This window comes from Notamacropus eugenii, chromosome 4 (assembly GCF_028372415.1).
Source record: "Notamacropus eugenii isolate mMacEug1 chromosome 4, mMacEug1.pri_v2, whole genome shotgun sequence".
In the NCBI taxonomy this organism is placed as follows: domain Eukaryota; kingdom Metazoa; phylum Chordata; class Mammalia; order Diprotodontia; family Macropodidae; genus Notamacropus; species Notamacropus eugenii.
The window spans coordinates 181931729-181957717 of record NC_092875.1 but is presented as its reverse complement, the minus strand read 5'-3'; the positions used below and the strand labels follow the sequence as shown (position 1 = coordinate 181957717).

At 38.1% G+C, this 25989-nt stretch overlaps 3 protein-coding genes across 3 annotated transcripts in view; all 3 read right to left on the bottom strand.

Annotated features, from left to right (window-relative positions):
• GCNT2 (glucosaminyl (N-acetyl) transferase 2 (I blood group)) overlaps positions 1 to 25989 on the bottom strand; it is a 100548-nt gene that overhangs the window by 46931 nt on the left and 27628 nt on the right. The window lies entirely within an intron of this gene.
• LOC140500822 (N-acetyllactosaminide beta-1,6-N-acetylglucosaminyl-transferase-like) lies at positions 795 to 25937 on the bottom strand. Its single transcript, XM_072603799.1, has 2 exons — positions 25022 to 25937; positions 795 to 22230 (listed from the first exon to the last, which is right to left on the bottom strand). The coding sequence occupies exons 1-2, from the start codon at positions 25935 to 25937 to the stop codon at positions 22211 to 22213; spliced, it is 936 nt and encodes a 311-aa protein (XP_072459900.1). The 3' UTR covers positions 795 to 22210.
• Positions 795 to 25989, bottom strand: part of LOC140500821 (N-acetyllactosaminide beta-1,6-N-acetylglucosaminyl-transferase-like) — a 139189-nt gene continuing 113994 nt past the window's right edge. Inside the window, exon 4 of the mRNA XM_072603798.1 lies at positions 795 to 22230. Coding sequence (XP_072459899.1) covers positions 22211 to 22230 — 20 coding nt within the window. The 3' untranslated portion in view covers positions 795 to 22210. The remainder of the gene's footprint in view (positions 22231 to 25989) is intronic.

Genomic DNA, 25989 nt, shown 5'->3' with positions numbered 1-25989 from the left:
AAAACTTCCAATTAGAGACGTCCAAAACATTTAGAGTGAAGCTGCCTCAGGAAGTGATCATATTTTCTATTCTATTTTGGCTCTAACTCCTAAGCAAATTGTTATGCAGATGGAGACAGATTTGGGGATCTTTCAAGGTGGCAAAAAGGAGAACCAAGGAGCACATGACCTAGTACCTTTATGGAGGTACTTCATTACAGCCCCCCCCCCCGAAATTTGTACCTCTCATATTATACTGCCATATTCTGCCTTGCATTTATAGCTATTTGCTATTACAATACATCTAATCCCTCTTCCACATGACAACCTTGTAAATATTTGAAGAATACTCTTATTTCCTAGTATTTTCTTTTCTCTAGGCTAAACATTCCAAGTTCCTTCAACCAATTCTCTTATAAATTTATCATGGTGATGCCATTTTGGTCCTCTTCGAAAACAAAGGACATTAAATAACCAGCATGATTTCCAGAACCATAACTATCCTTATATCCTCTGTACTTTCCAGAATATGGTAAGGCAAAATAATTGAGGAATCACTCTTTTGTCCTCTGTTATCTGTTAAGTAGACCTTGGACAAAGGAGGTATTATCATATTGTTTTAGGACTGCTTCTCTATTCCCATTCTGACACCTCTAGGGAGGGTCTTGTTAGCGGAAATTGTCACTCCTGGACTTTTCTGAGTGGAGGAAAAGGATAGATAAGAGCCTGGATCCAAAGACCTGGTTTTTGAGGGGGGTAGTTTATCTCTGTTAGAAGATTAGTACCCCAGGTGGTAACAGATGCTATGACATCAATAATAATTTAATAATTTAATTCTTTCTGGATAATTATTCCATAGCAGACATCCTCAAGTGCTCATCAGAGTAGGTTCAGGACAGAATATAATAACCTGAAATGAGTTATGGTGGGACCAACATTCTTCTCTTAGCAACTGTTGGCCGCTATAACCATAATGGCTGAGATCTCAAGGAAGTAAGATTGAAGGTGAACAGAAATATAGAAGCAGCCTTTTAAAAATTCCAGTTCACTGCATGCTCTCTATCAGCCACTACCCTGTGAATAGAAAACAATTAGATCATAGCAATTTAAATCAGCATCAGGAAAAAGTCTGATGGTAGAAAGGGTGACTCTGGTTGATTCTATAACGGGGTCCTATTTATTGGACCTTTCATTCCTAAGAGTTCTACCATGACATCCAGGATCTCATCCTTACTTGATCCCATGTGTGAATTGGTGCCCTTCCTCTGGCACAAAATCTGTAGGATAGGAGAGAGCACTGTGTCTTTTTGTTCCTGGGAGAGCAGGAACCCAAAGAGGACAGTTCTGCTGGTCTTTGCTGTCAGACAAATAGATAGGCCAGGAGACAGGACGCTGGCCCCCTTAGTCTTTTTCTAGTCTAGTCCAGCTCTGGATCTCTCCTTATCTCTCTTTTCACCTGTTGAAGAAGATATCACCCTCTCAACATGAGGATAATCCACCTCCAGGTTTTCTTGTGTACTGCAGGGGCAGAATATATGTCCCTGGGCCAACTTTGCATGTTCAAGGATGACAGGATCACTATATTTTCTGTTTATCCCCTCAGTGTTATTAGAAATCAAAGGGCTACACATATGTAACTATCCAACTCATAAGGTACCAAAAGCAAAAATTACTGACTATCTACAGGAACTCCTCACAGACAGCTCCCACCTCATAGAACTTGTTATAATTGTTTAAGATCCTTTTCTTTGCTGGCAGCAGTTGTCTGCATCTATGGCTGAGACAACTCATCTTCATAATCATCCCCAGCTGTGTCTTCTCCCCAGCAAGAAACAGCTTCCTAGAGTGGTCTGGCCCTGTTTCAGAAGCATAATAGATCTAGTGTTAAGGATCTGTGAGAGCTTTTCCTTTCTCCCTGTTATGTTACTATGATAAGATTCCCTTTCACCCCAAAATGTGTGTGGGTTAGGGAAGTGAAGTCAGAGAGACAGGCGGCACAGATGATTAAGTTCAAATATGGTCTTTGGTGACTATTAATTCTCTAAGGAAGTGAACATGCAGGTATGGAATGCAGGTGGTGATGGAGATTTGAAAAATTCTAATGTGTAGCCAAACCTGTATCTCTGTACTTTCAAATGAAGTGGAGTAGAAGGGATATGGAAATTGGAGGTTATTGGTAAATAGGAGCCAAGATAGGAAGCAAAACATGGGGAATTACCACTCAAAGAATGGATCAGGTTATTGGTTCTCCATTTTGTTGTTGCTGAGTCATTTCAATCACATCTGACTCTCATGGCCCCATTTGGGGTTTTCTTGGCAAAGGTACTGGAGTGGTTTGCCATTTCCTTCTCCAGCTCATTTTGCAAAGGAAGAAACTGAGGCAAATGGACATAAGTGAATTGCCTAGGTTCACACAGCTAATAAATGTCTGTCTGAGGATGAATTGGAACTCAGGGACTCCAAGCCTGGCACTCTGTCTACTGTGCCACCTAGCTGCCGTACATTTTGCAAAAGAAGAATTGTAAATGAATAACAACGACACAAAAGAATGCTTCAAATCATTAATAATAAGAAAACTGTCAACCAAAGCAACCCTGGGTTTCACCTTCTACCCAACAAATTGGCAAAGATGAGTAAAGGCAGGAACAGATATTGTTGGCAGGGTTATAGAAATGCAGAAACAAAAATACCTAGTCGATAGAGCTGTGAACTAGTACAACTATTCTGGAATGAAGTTTGGAATTAGGCAAATAAAGTGACTAAAATGTCAATACTCTCTGACCCAGAGATTACACTGCTAGGTACATATCTCCAGAATTTCATTAACTAAGATGAAGACTGCATAAACAACAGATGTTTTAGTGGCACTTTTCACGGAAGCAAAGAAATGGAAACAAAGTAGATGTTTGAGGGAATGGATAAACAAATTGTGGTACGTGGATGCAGGGAAATATTTCTGTACATTATAAAAGGATGTAAGTATGAAAAGACATATCAGCTGATGCAAACTGAAGTGAACAGAATGAAGAAAACCATATACACATTGACTACAATACAGGGAAAAATCTAGGTGACATAAAAAACCAATAAAATCTACATTTTGCACGTACACACACGATATTGGGTACTCAGAAAAGAAGAAAGGCTCATTTGGGGAAGTTCAATGAACATAGTCCAAAGTTGTTACTGAGTCAGGGCTTGGATGACTATGAGTATAGCAATTTTCATCTGAAAGTGGGAAGGAACTTTCTGTTCAGGTAAAAGAGGAATTTGCTTCCCCAGTAACCAAAGAAAGTAAGAAAAATGACTAAGTACAACTTTAATTTGAAGGAAGTAAGGATAAAGTAACAAGGATTAACAAAGTGACTCCCAACATCCTGGAAGCAAGGAACTGGAAGACAAGGGCTGAACTACAGAGTAGCAGGAATAAACTAAATAATGACAATTCAAGATAATTTTGTAACATATGCCTGTCATTTTCAGTCAAGGTTGATGTATGAATTTGTTTGGTTTGGGGGAAGGTTTTTAGTTTGGAGGAAGAGTTGATAGTGTGAGGGAATAATGCTAGTGATGTATTTAAAAAAGGAAATAAGAGTGTCAATGAAACATTTTAAAAATACAAACAAAAGAAGTCATAAGAAAGTTCAGAAGGGGACACAGGCAAGAAGGACAATGTTGGTACTGTGATGTTAAGTTAACAGGGACTGGGACTGGATGGATTTCAATAACATGGAGAACTCCCAGATGACAAAACTCTCTGTCAAAGCAGATTGGCACCTTGCCTGAAATGCAGTCTTAGAAATTTGTTTAGAGCACTTAGAGTTGGAATGACTTGCTCAAGGTCATACAGCCAGATGCCTAGGAGGTAGGATATGAATTTACTTCTTCCTAACTTGGAAGCTAGCTCCCTATCTACCATGTCATGCTGTCTCTCATAATTTGAATATTCATATTTTAAAAAGCAAGTGTACATAATGGACATTTACAGTTTCTTATACAATTCTTATCTTCTATTCTTTGTATCTCAAAATATTCATGCTTGTTGCTTTATGTAAAGTTCACAATAAATTTTTAAAAGGTAGCTCTAAGGGGCAGCTAGGCGGTGCAGGATAAAGGACTGGCCCTGGAATGAGGAGGACCTGACCTCAAACTTGAACTCAATTACCTCAAAAAAAAGAGGAACAATTTGGAACTATGCCCAAAGGGCTATAAAAGTGTGCATGCCCTTTGATCCAACAATAACACTAAGTCTATATTGAAAGAGATCATAAAAAAGGGAAAAGGACCCACATGTGCAAAAATATTTATAACAGTTCTTTTTGTGGTGGCCAAGAATTGGAAATCGAGGAGATGTCCATCAATCAGAGAATGACTGAAGAAGTTGTGGTATATGAATGTGATGGAATACTATTGTGCTATAAGAAATGAAGAGCAGGAGGACTGCAGAAAACCTGGAAAGACTTGCATGAACTGATTCTGAGTGAAGTGAGCAGAACCAGGAGAACACTGTACTCAGTAACAGCCACATTGTGCAAGGACCAACTCTGATAGACTTAGCTCTTCTCAGCAATGCAGTGATCTAAGACAATTCCAAAAGAGTCATGATGGAAAATGCTATCCACATTCAGAAAAAGAACTATGGAGTCTGAATACCGATGGAAACATATTATTTTCTTTCCTTTTTTTCCTTTCTCATGGTTTTTCCCTTTTCTTCTGATTCTTCTTTCACATGACTAATGTGGAAATGTTTAATATGATTGTACATTTATTGCCTATATCAGATTGCATGCTATCTTGATGACTGGGGAGAGGATGGAGTGAGAAAATTTTGGAACTCAAAATCTTATAAAAGTGAATGCTGAAAACTAAAAATATAAAAAAAAAAATGTAGCTCATCTATTTTGTGTAATGTTTGACCCTCTCAGTCCCTCAGTGTAATAATTTGTCCACTTTGGCTAACTATGCATGTGTTATAGTGAGTGCTATGGGAAAAGTTTTGAGAGGAGAATATTTCCCCTTTCCCCTAGGGCTAGTCAGTAGAAAGTTATTCTAGCTAGTGGCAACAGAACTGGCCAGGGAGTTTCCAGTGTGGAGAATGCCTGCCCTTAGGGCCACATTTTGTCCCAGCTCACTATACCCTTCCCAAGTCATGGAATCTTCAAACATAAATTTTTAATGAGTCGAAAAAGATAATCACCTATCAAGTGACACTGATGCATTTCTCAGGCACATACGGTTTTTCCTAGGACTTGGCCATCACTTTGAGTTTGATAAGGGAAAGGGAATAGGCACTTACAGAGTATCTACTATATTCCAGATGCTATTTTATGATATTATCTCATTTGATCTTCAGCACAAGCCTTCGAGATGGATGCTGTTTTACAGATAAGGAAACAGAAGCAAACTGTGACTTGCCCAGAGTCACACTGCCAGTGTCTGAAGTCAGGTCTTCCTGACTCCAAGCCCTTATGTCATTTGCCTGCCTCTGAAAGGTAGCTCCTTTGGGGAGGGTTAGTCTTTTGTTGTTTTTCTTTTTTCCCCACAAGTGCCACACCTACACTTTGGCCACCTTCCACCAGTGAATGCTGGTGTTGGATAGATACAGCTTTTATGAAAGAATCAATAAGCACTTACTAAGTGCTAACTATGTGCCTATATGCCAGGTACTAGGCTAGGCAGATGGAGATACAAAGACAATAGAATCAGTCCTTGATCTGAAGGAGTATTCATGCTAATGGAGGAAACAGCATGTAGCTATTTAAATAAATACAAAATGTAGGGACAGGTGTAGAGACTGGACTTGTAATTCTGGTGGTAATAGGAAATTCCAGAGTACATATTCCCTCTACCAATGCAAGTCAGCATGTTCTCTGCAATTTAGTCTTCAAGATTTTTTTCACAGTACTGAGGTGAAGTAAACATGCCCAGGACATAAAGTCTATATATGTCAAAGGTAGACTATGAACTCTAGTCTCTTGAGTTCCAGGGCCAGTTCTCTATCCACTCTGCCATACTATCTCTCCAAAACACAGTAAATATGTATGGTACAAGGTAATTTCATGGCATGAAGTCAGGAAAGGACTCTGATAAGAAGTTGCATTTGAGTTGAGCTTTGAAGGAAGCAAGGGATTCTGAGATGAAGGTGAGCCTGTGCAAAGGCAGAGGAAGGAAATGAACTGTTGTGTGCGAGGGATAGCAAGGAGGTCAACTGGATTGGATTTATAGACAGTGTGTGTGTGAAGTTAGGTGCATACTGTCTACAAAAGTAGCTTGAACCCAGAATGTAAAGGCTTTTAAATGCCAAACAAATTTGTATTTCTTGCAAGAGGGAGTTAGAACTTTCTGAATAAGGGAGTGCAAGAGTCAGAACTCTGTTTTAGCAATATTATTTTGTTAACTGTGGATCAGAGAGGGGAAAAACATGAGGCAGGAACAGTCCAAATGAGAAGTGATGACTGACTGAATTGTGGTCCTGTGAGCGGAGAGAAGCAGATGGGTTTGACAGAAATGGTGAGGTAGAATAAACTGATTTGGCAACTCACCCACTGACTGGCTATGAGAGTGACGGAAAGTGAGGAGTGTAAGATGACCTGAGGCTACAAAACTGAATGGCGGGACCATGCTGGTGCCCTCAACAGAAGGAGGAACTTTGGGAAGAAGGCTAAATTTGGGGGCAAAGACAATGAGTCCTGTTTTGTACATATTGAATGAGATGTGTATGAGATATGCAGTTGGAAATGTCCAATTAGCAATTAGCAACCATGGACTGAAGCTAAGAAATGATACTATAGATGGATATATGGATCTGGGGGTCTTCTCTATAGGGATGAGATTAGGCTGCTGATGAGATTACCAAAAGAGAAAGCATAGATAGAGAAGAGAGACCAGAACAGAGTTTTGGAGTATACCCTTAGAGGATGATACATGAATGATGAATAAACAAACAGACAAACAAACAAAAATAAGGAAGGCCCATACAAAGGTAAAGAAGAGAAGAAAGGAGAGGAGAGACAGAGAGAGGCAGGGAGAAGGAAGTGTAACAAAAACCTAGCAAGGAGAGAGTAACCTGGAGGAGGGTAGGCAGCAAGTTTAAATGCTATGGTTTTGGTTGGTTGGTTGTTGTGTGTCATTGCCAAAGAAGACCATGCCATCAGAGAATTGATGACATGATTTGCACTTGACTTTGTTTTGAGTGTGGAGGGGCTGTGCAGGTCACCAGCCTCACTTCTCCTCTAGAGCCATCTGAGTTTGGTGACCAGATATTCATCAGGATGACTGGAGATGACCCAAGATGCACTGGGAGATCTTGGCCACTTTAGGCCAAGGTCTATGCAAGTACTCACTTAGGGTGAGGTAATGCCCATATGGTTTTGGTAATGATGAGATCACTGGTAACTTCAGTTTCATTTTTAAAAAAATAAACTTTTACACATTATGCGATGTTTGACTTTGATAGACTTAGCTCTTCTCAGCAATGCAAGAACCTAAAACAACTAAAATTCCATCCACATCCAGAGAAAGAAATATGGAATCTGAATGCAGATCGAAGCATACTATTTGCTTTCTTTTTTTGTTTTGTTTTTTCTTTTTCATGGTTTCTCCCTTTCGTTCTAATTCTTCTATACAACACGGATAATGTGAAAATATGTTTAATAAGGGTGTATATGTAGAGCCTATATCAGATTGTATGCCACCTTGGGGTGGGGGGAAGGGGAGAGAGGCAGAGAAAATTTAAAATTTATGGAAGTGAATATTGAAAACTAACAATAAAATGATTAATTTTAAAAAGTAAATTTTTATTATCTTTTTGTTTTCACACCACTTCTATAATTTTTTCTTTCCCTTTGCAGAGTGCTCTCATATTTTGTGTGTATGAATTGTTTTAAAGAAAAAGAGAAAAAAAGTAAAACTGATCAACATATCAAAAAAATCTGACAGTTTTCTATATCCCTGGATCCCCTAACTCTGCAAAGGAGTGGGGGGAGGTATCTTCTTCTATCAGTTCTTTAGGACAGTTTTTTTCGTGTAATTTTGGAACAGTTACTTAATGATTGTTTTGTGGTTTGCTGTTCTTTCCATTTGCATTGTTGTTGTCATTGTCTATATTAGTTTTTTTTTTTTACTATTTACTTCTCTTTGCATCTGTTCATGTTAAGTCTTTTCACACTTTGCTTACTTTAATCGTATTCATTGTTACAGCACAATAATATTCCATCACATTCATGTATTGCAATTTGTTTAGTCATTCCTCAATCAATGGGCATCTGTTTTGTTTCCAGTTTTTTCGTATCACAAAAAACATTCCTGTAAACATTTTGGTAGATACTGCACCTTTCTTTTGTCAAGTCATCCCTTTGGGGTATATATGAAATAGGATCCTAGAAAGATTCCCTGGATCAAAGGGTAAGAGCTTTTTAGCCACTTTATTCGCATAATTCCAAAATGCTTCCCAGAGTGAACATACCATTTCATAATTCCACTAACAATGCAGTAATGCATCTATTTTTCTACCATCACCTCCAACATTGCTGATCACCAACTTTTGTCATTTTTGCCATTTTGTTGAATGTATGGTGGAAGCTCAAGGTTATTTTGAATTTCACTTCTTTTATTATTAGTGACTTTAAGTATTCTTTCATATGGTTGTTAATAGTGAACAATTCTTTAGAAAATTGTTTTTATCCTTTCACCACTTATCTTTTGAAGAATGGCTTTTAGTGTCATGTATTTTTGTTACTTGTCTTTATTTCTTGGATATCAAACTCTCATTGAAGAAATTTGATGCAGATTTTTTTTTGGCCATTTGAACAAGATCATAGGCAAGCAAGGATAAGATGGTCATTTAAAAGTGTTTTTTTATTTTAATGATGGACAAAGATAAGGAGATAGAAGATGAGAAAATGAGGAAGTGAAGTGAGAACAATAATTTATCCTAAAACAATTATTTATAATATAACCTCAACATTGTAAAAAAAAAAAAAAGATCAGTTTTGGAACACTCAAAAACTGTGAACAACTCAATGATTTTAGAGGACCAGCGATGAAGAATACTACTTTCCTCCTGACAAAGAGGAGATGGACTGATATGCAGAATGAGACACACATTTTTGGGTATGGCCAAAATGGAAATTTTGCTTCTCTCCACTTATTTGGTATAAAGGTTATGTTTTTTCTTTCTTTCCTTTTTTCCCCAAGGAGACCAGTAGTCAGAAGAGAGAAAAAAATAAGTGCCTAATAAAAATAATAAAACATTTAAAAGAAAGGGGATTATTGGGATGGAGGAAGAAGGGTGGTGATTGCCAGAGGAAATGACAGGGTATGGAACCAAGGTAAAGGGTAGACCTTGACAAGGAGAAGGGATACCTTGTCATCAAAGACTTGAGTAAAGGAGATAGTTGGGGATGTTTTCAAAGGGTTTTGAGACATACATTAAGGGGGGGGAAGAGGAAGTGCACAGTGGCAAATGACCTCTATTATTTCAGACAAATTATGAATTCAAGTGCTTGGCTGAACAGGGAAGGGGGACAGGATGATGTGGGAAACTTGAGAAAAAAAAGAGACAATTTGGAAGAGTTGTGGTAGCAGTGCTGTGATGGTAGTGACAATCAATTAGGGAAGAGGAAAAGGATTACAATACAGCAGTGAGGAAGTAGTTTAGGTTAGATAAAATTAATCTGTAGTAGGCACAGAATAAGCATAATTAGACCATTTTCAACATTCACATTAATTAGATCACTCAACAGAACATTCACTACCCAGTCAGCTAGTCTTCCCTAAATATAGCCCACATTTTTCATCTCCATCTGTCTGTCTGTCTCTAACTATCTATCTACCTGTCTATCTGTTTATCTATCTATATACCTATCTATCTATCTATCCTTCTATCATCCCTTTCTATCTCTTTCTCTCCATATATGTGTAAGCATATATATGTATGTACATATATAACATGCACATATATTTTAGCAAGTTAAATGGTTAACTCATTTTTTGCTTGTGGGTCATTATAGTAGCTAGCTAGCTCCTCTTTAACTATTCCATAGAAAAACCAATTATTTCCTAGAGTCTGGATAATTTGTTAGATAAAAGTTACACCGAACCAAAAAAAAAGGTAGAAAGTCATGGTCATACCTGGTTGGTCCACACAAACCTGTGTTTTTCCGCTTAAGTTATTCATGTAACTGTGACTTTGTCTGCTATTTTTGAACTTAATTCTTGCAAAATCTCCCATTGCTCAGTCATTTTAAATTCTAATTCTGCCTTCTGAGAAGTCCCCCCAGATTAAGGATCTACCACAGAATACAATAACAATCAAAGTTTTAAGTAGCACCACCCAGACCAAGATTACTCAATGAGTCTAGTGAAAGATCTAGTGCAAGATCACCTTCCCCAGTTTGCTGATAATAGGTTGCCTGTGGGAGAAAACTGGTACAAGAAAATCCTAACTGCCCAAGCCTACACATTTATGCCTTCATGTGATACAAATTCTGCGCCTTTCTCAGCACATACCCTTAAGCAGGTGAAGCATGGGAACGAAAAGAAAATGATTAACATCCATGGTTGGCTTTAACAGGGTACAGATCTCTTCCTTCTTTGCAGAGGTGGGAGACTGCACATACTTTCAGACTTGATTGACGTGTAGGTTAGTTTTGCTGAACTGCATTTCTGTTCTTTTTTTATGGATCGTTCTCCATGGTGGATGGAGGAGGGATATACTGGGAAATCAAGTCATCAAAAAACAAAAGCTATTGATAAAAAATTAAAGACCTGGCATTGGGGATCTTTAGTTTGAAGAAGAGATCTTAGGATAATAGGCTTAGAGCCAGATGGGACATTATAAATCACTTACACCCACCAAATCACTTTACATAGAAGGCAATAGGGGCAGATCCACCTTCCTCTCCACTACCCACTAATGGCAATAGTATCTCCTCTGGGGAATCACACACTTTTGGTCTCAGTCTCCAACAGTACTTCTTACGTAGCAGCCCAGGGAATATAAGCTGGAGATGTGATATGCAGAGATAAAAAAAATCAAGCTAAAGTTAATTTAATCATAACCCTAGACCAAGTAAAAGCTCAGTCTCTTGGGGCCACTGTGGGCCAGTCTAAGATGTGGGAGAAATGGGTGTGCCTCCTCTGAGCACAAGACAGAGCTTCTTCTCTAGAATCTTTAAGTGTACCTATATATAATTTGTATCTTTTCCCTCCCTCCCAGCAGGGACTCTCCTCAGCCCCCTCCTTTGCCACCTACATACATATACACATACACATATATACATGGATGTATACATACATGCACATATACACACCACCCCAGCCAGATTTAAAACAGTTCAGGCAAAAGAAAATAGAATATAGTTTAGAATTATGAGGAATATAGAATCTAAATGGTTCCATTTGCCACCCCGTGACTAGAATATTCTCTCTTTATTTTACCCTTGATCTAATGCATAAGACCTAGACAATATATTTTTTCATGGCCATGTGAATGTATCTATATAAATATATATACACATGTGTATATTTATTTAGTATATATGTGTATATAAATATCTTTCACCCAGAGACTAAATCTTCACAAAGATCATTTCCTTATGCATAGTTTGTGATTACCTTGCATGTACAATCAGGAGGCTAAAAGTTATTAAAATGTTCCATCTGACTCTAAATCTATGATCCTATTTATCTCTTTTCCAGGATAAGTATCCCCAATTCCTTTGACCAATGCAAACATCTGATGATTCGATTTTCCTTTAGTATATTTTCAGATCCTCTCCTCCTCCTCCTGGTGATCTTCTTCTGTACCTGCTGTTCTAGAATCTCAGTGTACTGTCTAAAGTGTGGTACCTCAAACCAGACATGATTGTCCATATATAATTGGATCGGTTCCTGGTCCAGTGGAATTATTGACTCTCTTGCCCGGAATATTATATATTCACCCGTATACTGAAATAGTATCCTAATTAGTCTTCATACATCCAGTTTCTCTCCACTCCAATCCACAGCTGGCATGTTTGCACATGCCAAATATACATGTTCAATAACATTACTCCTCTGTTCAAAATCTCCAGTGGTCCCCTATTGCCAGAACAAAATATATCCACTCCCCAGCCTGGCTCCAACCTAACCTCACCAGGCTTATGGAACATCACATTCACTTATGTACTGTACTTCCTGGCACATTGCCCTGCTGGTTGTTCCCAATACAAGACATTCCCTTGCCTGTCTCTTTTCTTTTGCTCAGATCACCTCCTCCCTTGCCTTCCACTCCACCCAGGGTTGTTCTATATACATATATACTCCTTCACCTCAGAAACCCTAATTTCCTTCAAGACTCTGCTCAAATTTTTCCTCTTACATAAGACCTATCTTGATCTTCCCAGCTACAAGTACTTTCATACCCTAGAAGTTTTTTTATATGTATATGTATATATATTCACACATATACATATATAGAGATGTATAGATAATATAGATAGAGTATGGTTTTTTGGGCAGGTAGGTGATACAATGGATAGAGTGCTAGGTGACTTGGAGTCAGGAAGACTCTTCTTCCTGAGTTCAAATCTGGCTTCAGACACCAGCTGTGTGACCCTAGGCAAGTCACTTAGCCCTGTTTATCTCAGTTTCCTCATCTGTAAAAAGAGTTGAAGAGAGAAATGGCAAACCACTGCCGTACTTTTGTCAAGAAAACCCCAGATGGGGTCCCAAACAGTCAGATACTACTGAAAAACAGCTAAACAACAAAATAGTAGTGATATGTGTGTATATGTATATATATATGTGTGTGCATGCATATAAAATTTATATTTATACTTATGTACATATGTATTATTTGCTTATCTGCATGAATATTGTAATACCCCAATAAAATCTAAACTCCTTGAGGGCAAGGGCTTTTTCATTTTTATTTTTGTGTCCCCAGTGTCTAGATAGTGCCTGCCATGTAATAGGTACTTAATCAATGGTGTTTAAGTATCAATAACGCCTCAGTGATTATCAGTGAATATCAATGAACCCCATCAATCAAGCTGCCCCATTAAGCTAGCACTACACTAAAATTCTGGGGCCTTTTTTTGTGACTTGCTTTTTAGGTGTATTTACATAGATATCTTTTTAAAACCTAAGGACTGGATTTTGCACTTATCACCATTAAATTTCATCAGGTTAGGATCAGCCCAGTGATATGACTCCTGCAAGTATGTATCGGAGCTGGAGAGCTTTCTTGCCAGTAGTTGGAACTGAGGAGGAATTTTTTTTGAAAGGAGTACAGAGAATTGGGAACAAGCCCCTTGAGAAAATGTTCCTACTAAGCCTTCCTAGGGCTGTTTGCAAAGTCAGTGCTTTGGGATTGTAAAGTATGACGTAAATGTAAGATATTATTATTGTAGTGGTGGTTAGGACTGAATTTTGCACCAATATATGTAACAAACCCTGGAACATTTCAAGGCTTCCTAAATGCAAAAGATAATCTACACTGGAAGAACAAAGTAGATAAAGACTGCTTATTGTCCAAATAATGACAGACAGATGGATGGATGGTCCATGGGCTGTTATATCAAGAAGAAACACTGCAAGTGAATTCCGAGAATTAAATTGGGCCTAGAATTAAATTGGAAAAAAGATCGTAGGATAGATTGCAGTTCACTGCAATTAGGCAATTCAAGTGCTTTCTAGTCAAAGTCAACAAGTATTTATTAAGTACTTTCTGTTTACTAGATCCTGTGTTAAGTGCTGAGAATAGAAATACAAACGAAAAGATAGTCCCAGACCTCAAGGAGCTTACATTAAAGGAAGCTCAAAAGGGATGGAGAGTAAGAGATGAACATATAGTACAAGTGGTGTTGAGGTTAAGGGAAAAGAATAGCAGCAATTGTTGGAAAAGTTAGTGCACCCTGGAGAGGAATGAAAAATACAAGCCCAAGCTTCTCCCAGAAACAAATAAAAACCCCTGTACATTTTTAACACCAACATTCTTCCAGTAATATGATAGGACTGGGAGTCACCAAATACCCAAATATTTTTTAAAAAGTGAGAGCCATATAGTCGTTGTAAGTTACAGTACATTCTCAATTACAAATTGTATGCAAGAAGTGGTATAAAAGATACCATCAGAGAGCTGCATGATCTGAAAAGGAAGGCTGCTGGCAAAGTTACAAAAATGAGATTCAGGTGGACAAAACTCATGCTGCAGTGGTACCTACATAATGTGAAGTGAACTCAAGGAAGTCTCCCCGGACATGAAAGAGAGCCTCTACAAGAGGATTTAAGGGACGATGTGGACTAGGTTATTACAGGATGGGTGGTGATCACGCGCCCACATCCAAGAGATTAGAGATCCATTTAAGTGTTTGGAGGTAAAATATTACTAGTATATTCAATTCAATAAATGTTTATATAGGCATCTGCTATGTGCCAGGGTTTGTGCTAAGCATTAGGGATTCCAAAGTCTTGAAGGACCTAATTTTCTACTGGGTAGAATGGGTATACTGTGCAAACATAGGCACAAATACAGAATTTCATCTGAGAAGGGGAAGGCAGTGTGAATGTAGTGCTCCAGTGGCCCACTGTTTCTCAAACTGAGAGGCTGGGGGGAACAAAAGGGTCCTTTCGGTATTAATAGGACTCCTGTTTCCATAGCTCTTAGTTTCAGTTGAGAACAGTGGCTTATGTAATACAGAAGCTATCTGAGGCCCAATTCAGGAGTCAGAAACTACCACTTTTGAAACTATATAATCCATTGAGAAACAAAATTCTGTAAGAGGGATTATAAAAACAATGAACTTCTACATAGCTGGCAGTCGAACAGCATTTTTTTATTTTAAGTTGAAGTTGAAGGCCCTTCCTAGTGCTAAATTCAAGCTTTAAAAATTGGCTTATGTAAAGTACTGTAACCCCATCTGGGATTCTCATTGAAGGGGATGCTGGAATGTCCTATTTCTTTACATGGCATTCCCCTATGATGTATATACATTTCCTCATTGAACATATACTTCACCCCAGGGTCAGACTAAGGGTGTGGACTGTTGAATGCTCAATTGAAAATGCCTACAGCCCCGGGAATTAGGCCTAAGTAGTAGGGTTGAATGGAAGAAGAAAGGGGAAATTTTTGGCAAGCTCAGGAATACAATTTTGCCTTTAGGGCAAGAATATTTACACACAGCCCAGCTACATCCTCAAAGTACAAGGGATATTTTGATAATGTGATGTGTGAGTAAAGAATGACAGTAATTTAATACAAATGTATCCATGAGAACCCAGTTTCAGGAAGAAAGACTCATAGAATTTTAGAGTCATAAGGAATCGAACAAGACATATAATGCAGTGCCCTCATTTTCCATAACAATATACTTTATATTTTTACATATTTTTCTACCTAGATGGGCCAGCCAGTGACTCTGTGATACTGTAAAGGTCTAGTAGAAATGAAACTGAATTCACACATTCCACTTAAAATGAAAATCACTGGGCTCCTCATAAACTTAAACTATTCAAAATGGTCAAAGGATATGAACCAGCTGTTTTCAGAGAAAGAAATTAAAGATATCTATAGTCATATGAAAAAATGCTCTAAATCACTTTTGATTAGAGAGATGCAAATCAAAACAACTCTGAGGTACCACATCACACCTATCAGATTGGCAAACATGACAGAACAGGAAGATGATAAATGTTGAAGAGGATGTGGGAGAGTTGGAACACTAATTCATTGTTGGTGGAGCTGTGAGCTGATTTAACTATTCTGGAGAGCAATTTGGAACTATGCCCCAAGGGCTACAGAAATGTACATACTCTTTGACCCAGCAATACTGCTTCTAGGACTGTATCCCCAAAAGATCATAAAAATGGGAAAGAGTCCCACATGTACAAAAATATTTGTAGCAGCACTCTTTGTGGTGGCTAAAAACTGGAAATCAAGGGGATGCCCATCAATTAGGGAATGGCTGAATAAATTGTGGTATATGAATGTAATGGAGTACTATTGTGCTATAAGAAATGATGAACAAGAAGACTTCAGAGAGGCCTGGAAAGACTTATATGATCTGATGCTGAGTGAAAGGAGCAGAACCAGGAGACCTTTGTGCATGGCAATGACCACAGTGTATGAGAGTTTTTTTCTGGTAGACTTGGAACTTCATTGCAATACAGGAATTAAAAAAAATTCCCAATGGTCTTTTAAGGCAAAATGCCTTCTACAACCAGAGAGAAAACCATGGAATTCAATCGCAGGTTGTAGCAGATCATTTTTTGTGTGTGTATTACATTTTGGTTTGTTATATGACTTCTCCCATTCATTTTAATTCTTCTATACAGCATGACTATAGTGAAAATGTATTTAATAGGAATGTATGTGTAGAACCTATATAAAATTGTATGCTGTGTTGGGGAAGGAGGAAGGATGGAGGGAGGAGGAAGGGGAAAAAATCTAAGTTATATAGTAGTGATTGTAGAACACTGAAAATAAATAAAATTAATTTTAAAAAAGCTATTCAAACAAATCTCATTAGGAAAAAGATCCACATTCCCAACTTGGAATTTTGTTACTTCATTTCTGCTTTAAGGTGCTATAAAGCTAATTTCTAAATCAGATCTCAAAAAGGCAAACTAAATAATGTTAGGTAGTCAAAACATTTGTAAGCTTGAAAGAAGAGGAAGAAGTGGTCATTTTGGAGATCAAGGTAATTTCTATGACAAAAGAAGGAAACTAAAAATAATTAGGCAAACATAAAAGTATGCTGGGAACACAAAATTCAGGTCAAAGTACTGATCTGAAAAGGAACTAAGTACTCACAGGGGCAATTATTGAGCTGCTGCTGCTGACTTCTGGAAAATTATGGAGCACAGAAGAGATGCCAGATGACTAGAAATGAGCAGATATGGTACTAATTTTCAAAAAGGTAAAGGTGAATCCCCCTATGTGTTTCTATTAAATTGCTGTCATTCATCACTATTATACATTGCATTATCAAAATACCCTTTGTTCTTTGAGGAGGCAGCTGAGCTGTATGCAAATATTCTCGCCCTAAAGGCAACATTGTATTACTGAACTTACCAAAAATTTGCCCTTTCTTCTTCAGTTTAACCCTACTTCTTGTTATTCAGTCACATCTTTATGACCCCATTTGGGGTTTTCTTGGCCAAGATACTGGAGTGGTTTGCCATTTCCTTCTTCAGCTCATTTTAAAGTTGAGGAAACTGAGGTAAGGAAGGGTTAAGTGACTTGCCCAGAGTCACACAGCTCCTAAGTATCCAAGGCCAGATTTGAACTCATGAAGATGAGTTGTCCTGACTCACACTTTATCCACTACATCCCTAGCTGTCCTACTATTTAGGGCATTTCTAACAAAATTCTAGAACATATTATTCAAGGGACGCTTGTGAAGAGTTAGAAAGGAAAATTGATCATGAAGAGCCAATATGAATTCATCAAAAGTACGTCACGTCAAATTGCCATCACTTTCTGTTTTAATAGGGTGAGTGGATTAAAAGGACTGCCACAGATGCAATATTTGGATGTCAGAAAGGCATTTCACAAACTTTCATGATATCCTAGTGGAAAAGATGGAGAGATTTAGGGTGGATAAAAGTACAGTGAGATAAATGAGTGGATCCAAAGGGTAGTAAATAGTGCAGCTACAGTAAATTCAGTGGAGAGTCTGTAGGAGGTTGTCTATACTGGGGATCTGTCCTTGGTCCTAAGCAGTCAATGTTTTTTATCCATGTCTTGGATAAAGGCATAGATGGCATGCTTATAAAATGACATCTGGGAATCTTAACAAGGCTAAAATGACAGACAATCTATTAAGAACAAAACTTTTAAGAAGCAGGTAGTTTTAATGGATTTTAAGCTTCATTTACTTTCACTATTGAAAATGCTTAATTGAATCTTCATTGCAATCCAGTAAAATACCTACTATGCTAGGTACTCAGGATAGAAAGCTGAAATGACATATTCTCTCCCTTCAAGGGGATTATAGTCTATTAGTGGGGTTATAGTATGCCTTCAAACAAGTACAACATAAGGAAAATGTGATAGGGACAAAGGAGAGAGCTAAAAAAATGTCTATTAGAAAATTTAAGGACAGAAAGAGTATTTTTACCTGGAGAGATCAAGGAAGGCTTCCTGGAGGAAGTGATTCCTGAACTAGACCTTGAAGAAAAAGGAGGGATTTCAGTAGCCAGAATTGTAGATGAAGTGAGGAACAGACATGAAGAATGAATTGTTCAAATACCTAAAGGTTGAAGAAGGTAGGATGAAATTCAATTTTTACTGGAACTTGGAAACATTATAGGGAGTAGTATAAAAAAGTTGGAAGGGTACTATATAGATGGAGAGATAATTGAGTCAATCATTTATGGCCCACCCCACTTAAAGTCACCCAAAAATATTCTAACCTTGATTCCTTTAATTTGTTTGGGAGAGGGAAACATTTCTTAATTGAATTATAAGAGGTATGAACTAGGCCTTGACTTCAGTCAAAGGTTTTTGGACTAGGTGGGAAAAAGAAAAAGGCTTTGATCAATTTAGAAGCCTTTGAAAGCTACTGGAAGAAATGGAATGATATTGCACAGGAGGTATATTTGGATTGTAGTCATGGACCATTTTGGGGGGTTGTATAAAACTGTCAACCTAGTTTACAATCAAACATTCAAATACCTGGCAGCCCAATGATGGAAAATAGTTCAGCCAACCCCCTAATAAGGAATCATTATTAGGGGGGAGGAAGGGGATGAGAATAGACTTGGAAGTGACATTTTGAAGCAACTGTTCTTACTAGATAGACTACTTTAGTAAACATTAGCTTTTACAAAAAAAGCTAATTGTCTATAGGTCTAATTGATATCAATAATAATCAAGGAGGACAGTATACTAGCTATTGCATTAGAAAAAGATTTCCCTCCCTGCCCTACTGCAGCCCTTCAGGGTTTACCATATACTCCTGTGGGCTTTAGCAGCCTCATTCTGCTGGCTCAATTTGCCCTGTATAAACAGGGATTGGGAGGGTATCCCCACAGCAGGTGCCATTGTAGGATACAAATAGATTCTGCAGGGCTCCAAGTGTCAGGCCAAACAGTTTGTATTTTATTAAATACAATGCAGGGCATCTAGGAGCCTGCCTGAAGTCAGGAAGACTCATCTTCCTGAGTTCAAATCCTAGCTGGGTGACCCTGGGCAAGTCACTTAACCTTATTTTCCTCAGTTTCTCATCTGTAAAATGAGATGGAGAAGAAAATGGCAAACCACTTCAGTATCTTTCCAAGAAAATCCCAATGAGGTCATAAAGAGTAGGGCATGACTGAAAACTGAAAAATAACAACATTTTATTCCATAATTGATAGGGAAGCACTGAAGGTTTTGAGCGAGGAGATGACATAGTCAGACCTATATCTTGGGATGGATTATTTTGGCAGCTATGTGAAAGGCAGAATGAAGAGGGTGGAGGTTAGAAGTGATGAGATTAATGAGAAAGTTGTTACAATAGTCCTGATAAAAGATGATGAGGGCCTAAGTTGGGCAAGTGGCCAATCAACGAAATGGAAGATCTCCTCCAGTATCTTTGCCAAGAAAACCCCAAAAGGAGTCATGAAGAGTTGGACACTACTAAAATTACAGAACAACGAACTTTCAAGAATGTTTAATTGCCAGGGTTTGGTAATAGATCTTTCATCTTTTGGAGGTTTGTATATAGAAAAACCACCTGTCTAGTTGATATGGAGGGAACAGAAATCTTTCAGACAATACGTAATAAAGTATTAGAATAGTTGAAACCACAGCAGTGAATAAGATCACTGAAGGGAAGTGTGTAGAGAGAAGAGACTTGAGGACAAAGCCTCCTACAACATCCACATTAACATGGCAGGATGAAGATAATGAACCAATAAAGAAAACCAAAATGGAGCAGGTTGGTGGAGAAGGCCTTGTCACTAAAATCATAGAAGAAGGGATTTGTGGGGAAAAAGAATTTATTATTTTATAATTTCTTAACATTATTTGAACCTAGCTTTATGTGGTTAGATATTATTTAACCCAGAATGTGAGGTGGAGGTTATTCAGACCCCAGAGGCATTCCAGGGAAGCCAGAGTAAAGAATGCTTAGAATCCACGGAAGGCTTATCTTGGGTTCACTCAGGTCTTGGGTTCACCCAAAACATTACCCACTTAAGTCCCTGGTCCAACCAAAACATTTATATTTGGTGTCTGCTCAATAGCTTGTGTTTTAGCTTAGTTTAAATTTTATTGAATGTTTATAATTACATGCTGTTATACATATCAAACAACCTACATATGAGTAGGTCAGTTAGCTTGTACCCTAGTTTTAACTCACCATAATACAAACCTTACAGAGACTTGAGAGGAAGCCATACCATTTCCCCCCCAACTCTCTCCTCCCCAAATGACTTAATAAAATTCTTTCTTGAACTTTTTTTTTTAGGTTTTGGATTTTGTTCTTCACCAATATGATCTGGCAAAATGTTCCCAAAAGGTTAAAGATAAGGACTAAGAAAAGGTCACTAAATTTAGCAATTAAGACAGTCACTGATGCCCTTAAGAAGAGCTGTTTTAGTAGAAGGGTGGGCAGATGACAAGGTGTAATGAAGTGAAGATAAGTAAAGCAAGGCAGGGAGTGCAGACCACTCTTAATCTTATTAACAGTATAAACTTTAGGTTGAATTAATAGAAGCATAACATTCATAGTGAAGAAGATGATGGTCATGGCGTACTTGGACCTGGATGGACCACATATGAAATATTATTTTAAGTTTGGGGTACTCATTTTAAAAAGGAGATTCATATGGTTATAGGTAGTATAAGTTTATTTCCCTGAGAACTGTTTATTTTCTTCAACAATTTATCAATTAGAAGCTAAAATATGTCCAAAGAACATTGTACAGAATGGTAAGGGGACTGAAAGCTATGCTGTATGACCTAAGCAGTTAAATGGTATGGTAGATGGAGCACTGGACTCAGAATTGGGAAGATTTGAGCTCAAATCTGACTTGGGATACTTATTAGGTATGTGACCCTGGGCAAGTCACCTAACTTCTGTCTGCCTCAATTTCCTTAATTGTGAAATGAGGAAAATAGCACCTACTTTCCAGAGTTATTGTAAGGATCATTAGGGTTCAAGATCACCTCTCTTTTTGTACTATTAAGAGACATCCTGTTTTCCAGAGCTAAGGCCCGGCAAGCAAGCTGTGCCCTGAACTTGGCATAACAACAATTCTTTACCCTCATCTTCTGGACAAACACTGCTGTAACTAAGTCACAGAACTCATGGTCCCTGAACTTGGGCAAACAGTTCTGCTATGAATGCCCTGCTATGAATGGACTTTTTGTCACTAGACAACCTTACCTCACCGTTGCTACACTACAATGTTTTATTCTTTATCTAGCCACAAATATATAAATCAAGATGCCGTCCTACTTTTCAGGTCTCCTACTAGAGGAGGTCCCGACACATGTGTCTAATTTCTCTCCCACAATGGGATAAAGAAAGCTTTTTGCTTTTAAACTGTGAGCTCTTTGGTATTTTTGGAGTTAACAGTGAACAGGGGTTGTAAAACCTCTGTGAGTCTCTGGTTATTTGTTACCAGAGTTGATAGGATAAAATTACATAATATTTGGAAAAGACTGAGTGTCTGTAACATAGCAAGCGTTTAATAAATGCTTCCTTCTTTCTAGTTCGACCCGTAAATCACTTTACTCTTCTCAAGCTCAGTTTCCTCATCTGTTAAAATAAAAATAATAATAGCATCTACTTTACAGAGTGGTTTTAAGGAGATAACATATATAAAGTGCTTTGCAAGTTTAAAAGTACTACACATATGTTAACTATTATTATATTATGATCATTTTAAGGAAATGAGATTCTTTGACTTGTAAAACAAAAGATTTGGGAGGGCGGCGCGTAGAAGACAAAGACTTAATTGTCATCAAAGACTACCATTTGAAAGGGAGCTTAGAACCCAGAACCCAAATCTACAAGCAATGGGCGGAAGTTGTAGAAAGGGAGATCTCAGTCTCAATGAAAGGAAAACCAGTTAAAGCTGTCCAAAATACAGCCGGCTGTCTGGGAAGTGATGGGTTCCGTCTGCCTCAGGGGAGGTGTTCAAGCAGAGATCAGATGAACATCCCTAGGAAGCTTATCGAAGGGATTCAGTTTCAGGGTTAGGTTCCATTAGATGACCCCGCAGTACCTTCTCACTCTGAGATTCCACCCTTCTTTTAAAGTCCGAATCTCTGACCTGTGAACCAGAAAACAGCTCCACGTAACTCCCCATGAAATTCTTTAGGGGTTTGCTGTTCTATTTGCTCCCGTCTTCATAAACATGCCAAGTAAGATGGCACATGGTTGCTCTGCTTAAGCTTCTCTTGTTGTGCGTGGGTGTGTTGCCATGGTACCCACCATTAGCTCCTCCCCACCTCTAACAAGTCCCTGCATCTTTCTAGAACTGTAACAAGCCAAAGCATAAGAAACTCTTGCAGAGGAGTGATTCTTGATCATTAAGCACAATCCTTGGCACACAGTAGGCATTTAATAAATGCTTGTTGGTTTATCTAAGCATAAGCCAGGTGGGCAACGGACAAGAAGAGAAAAGACCATTTTTCTGCCCACTCCAGATGCTGGAGACGACAGTCTAGTCCTTAAGGACACAAACTAATAAAAGCGGCTTAAACTGTACACAAATACAACGAGAGAACAAAATGTACGCAATCAAAGAGTTTTGTTGTATAGCAACCATATCCATTTGCTTGTTTTTTTAAAAATAGATTTCAAAATATGATTAATAAGAATGTATGTGTAGAACCCATATAAGACTGCATGCCGTCTCAGGGAGGAAGGGGGAAGGGAGGGGGAAGGAAGGGAGAGAAAATCTAGGACTTATGGAAGTGATTGTAGAAAACTGAAAACATAAATTAATTTAAAAATTAAATTTCAATTTCTTGGGGATTCACCTTCTTACACCATTTTAAAAAATGAACACTAAACTTTTCTCTTATTGTAGTAAGGGTGTGGGGGGGCATGTCAAATTCATGTGATGGTTGTTTTGGAAGAACTATCTGATGTTAACCGAGTTTTTTGGCCTCTGAGGGAGGAAAGAAAGGGAGAACACTGGTAATAACAGGCTTACAGGATAGACATTTAGCAGACAGTGAGTGAGTAGTTTTGCAGAAACACTTATTCTCTATGAAGCCTGACATTTAAAATAAAAGAACTGATACGATTAAAGATATTCTGTTAATGAAGGGCAGACTTGGAACTGTGCCTGAGCTGGCTTGAATCCTGCAGAATGATACTGTCACCTGTCTACTGGCCAAGTGTAAGACAGAGCAGGGGCACTAGTGGTTGGAGATCTGTTTGTATGTAACTTGATACAGAATTTGAGGAGGGACATACATAAAGCTAGGGGTGCTGCCTGTGGTTATTTTTTCATTTGTTTTTTCTATAGCATCTTGCATAATTCAGATGCATAATGAATGTTTATCTTTTTGAATTGAATTGAATTTCTATTAGCTGGATGAACTCTATCCTCTTTTGGCCAAAGTACAAAGAAATATTTAACATATGCAAAATAAGCTGAAAAGTCAAGTTAACAAGCATTTATTAAGCACCTATTATATACTAGGAACTATTCTGTGTCAGCATAAAAAAAAACAAAACCAAAAACCAAATAAATGAAAGTTCCAGTTTTCTAGCAGCTTAAAATCTAATGGAGGAGACCATAAGCAAACAACTATGTGCAAATAAACATACAGGATAAAGTGGAGATAATAACCAGGAAAAGGGTGATGAGAAAGGGAGGGGGTAGGATTAGGAGCAACAGCTTATAAAGCAAGTCCTGGACCATATGTTGTAGATAAGACAACTATATGCAGTCAAAAAGTCTACTGGATTCAGATTGGATATGATAACAAAGTTGGTCCCAGATAAATGATGCTAAATCATACTTTCTTTCCATAAATGAGGGACAGCTAGGCAATGGTTTGGAATGTTACATACATACATACATACACTGTTAGCTATGGCCACTGGATGGGATGGTTTTGCTTAACATCTGTTGTTATTATAAGAGAAGCTGAGTGTGTTTGAGAAGTGGTGCATTACTATGTTAAAAAAAAAAAAAAAGGATTTAAAAAAGCCAAATAAGTACAGAACACCTGGTGAACTAACTTGGAATTTGGAATACAACATCTTATTTTCTAGGGAGAGCAGTCAAACAGAACATTTAAGACCCTGTATCACACCTTAAGGACAATCATGAACTCTTTCAGTTGGTGCAGTGGATAAACTGATGGGCCTGGAATCAAGAAGTCTTGAGTTCTAATCTATCCTCAGACACTTATAAGCTGTGTGATCTTGACTAAGTCACTTAACCTCTATTTCTTCAACCATAAAATGAGGATAATAATAGCACCTACCTCACAGTGTTCTTGTGAGAACCCAATGAGATAATATTTGTAAAAGCATCTAGTACAATGCCTTAGCACATGTTAGATGTTCTATACACACTTATTCTTTTCCTCCTCCCCTTGCTCCTTTTCAATATTATAACCTCCTAAAACTCTGAGTAAAGGTCAGTTGTCCCTTATTTTACTGAAGTTGTCTAGTTCAGTTGGATCTTTCCTGATTTTCTTATCAACTGAGTTTTAAATAAGCTTCCTTCAAAGAATAAATCTCTTGCTTCAGAGAAGGGGAAAGGGATTTGTGGGAAACTCCCAGAAGCCTCTTATCTATCTCAAATGAAAAGTGTTATTACCTTGATTCAAGGAGCCCCTCTGAGGATATATGTGCAATTCAGGCCAGAATGGTTTCTTTGAACATCACTTTCCCATACTGGGTAGAATATTGGAAGTTTTACAGTCTTCTAGCACAAAGCCCTTCATTTCAAATTATGCTCATAAAATATTAGTTAGAAATCTGAATGGAATGAAATTTATGTTCTATTTCTGACAGGAGGGGGAAAAATCAGTTCTTCCCAAGATCTTTTTTAGCATACTCTATCTTGTTAGCAGAAGTGAAATAGATACACATACCTGGAATCCTATTGAGTGTCACCCAGAAATGCTCATCAGGACTGTAGGTGTCCTTAGACCATTGCAGTAAATCAATGGCTCTTTGATCTTGGAGAACAAAACTGATAAACTCCCTTGTAAGGGCAACATAGGCAGATCCAAAGTAAATGGTCAGATTATGGGGAGGTGGGGTTTTTAATGCTTGGGTGTTTATTACATAAGATGCTTCTGGACTCAGATGCTCCTTATGGATGTACTTAGTTCTTTCAATAGCATGTGCAGGAGGAAGCACTCCTGGGGTGATATTTCTCCCTTTGAATCCTTTCAAATGCTGGATTATTTCCTTGTTAGTTTTCAGGGGAAAATCTTGGCCACAAGTGTTGATGAGGTACTTCCACCGAACCTTAGAGGCTACAAGGTCTTTCATGCAGTTCAGGTCAGCCTGGAGCCTGGATATTCCACCATAGACAACCGGCTCCAACTTGGAGGCAAGGAAAGCATTGGGGAAGCAGCCCACCAGTCTCCCCACAGCATCTTTAAACTCAGCCGTTGCCTTCTCATCCACGTGAACACAGTAAACATTTTGGGGCATGTAAACCGCCCGGAAGAGTCTCTCAAAGGTCTCAAAATCTTTATGTATGACCATTGCATAGGCCAAAGGAAACTCAGCCTCCTCTTCCGAAAGAGCAGTTTTTATGTAGTGACTTTGGAACAAGTATCCCTTGCAAGATTTCCCAGGCACTGTTAGCGTGTTTTCCCATAGGAAAGATGTTTTCCCTTGGATAAATGAATTGCAGACTTTGGCTAAAACCAAAGTGCTGGTTATATTTAGTCTCTGAAGGCTTTGGTCGCTATATAAATTAACCATGTGGAACAGAATAAAAATAACTACAGTAAAGATAGGAACTATAAAGAGATAATGCATCAACGAAGGCATTTTTCAAAGACAGTCAAAATCCTGAAGTGCTTGCTCCAAACTTACTTTTGCA

Bases quoted from the DNA above. Each gene is read 5' to 3' on its own strand.
- LOC140500822 (XM_072603799.1), bottom strand. From the start codon at position 25,937: ATGCCTTCGTTGATGCATTATCTCTTTATAGTTCCTATCTTTACTGTA. The intron at 22,231-25,021 runs GTATGTGTATCT...TCTGGTTCACAG, and splicing joins GACACTCAATAGGATTCCAG to GTCAGAGATTCGGACTTTAA.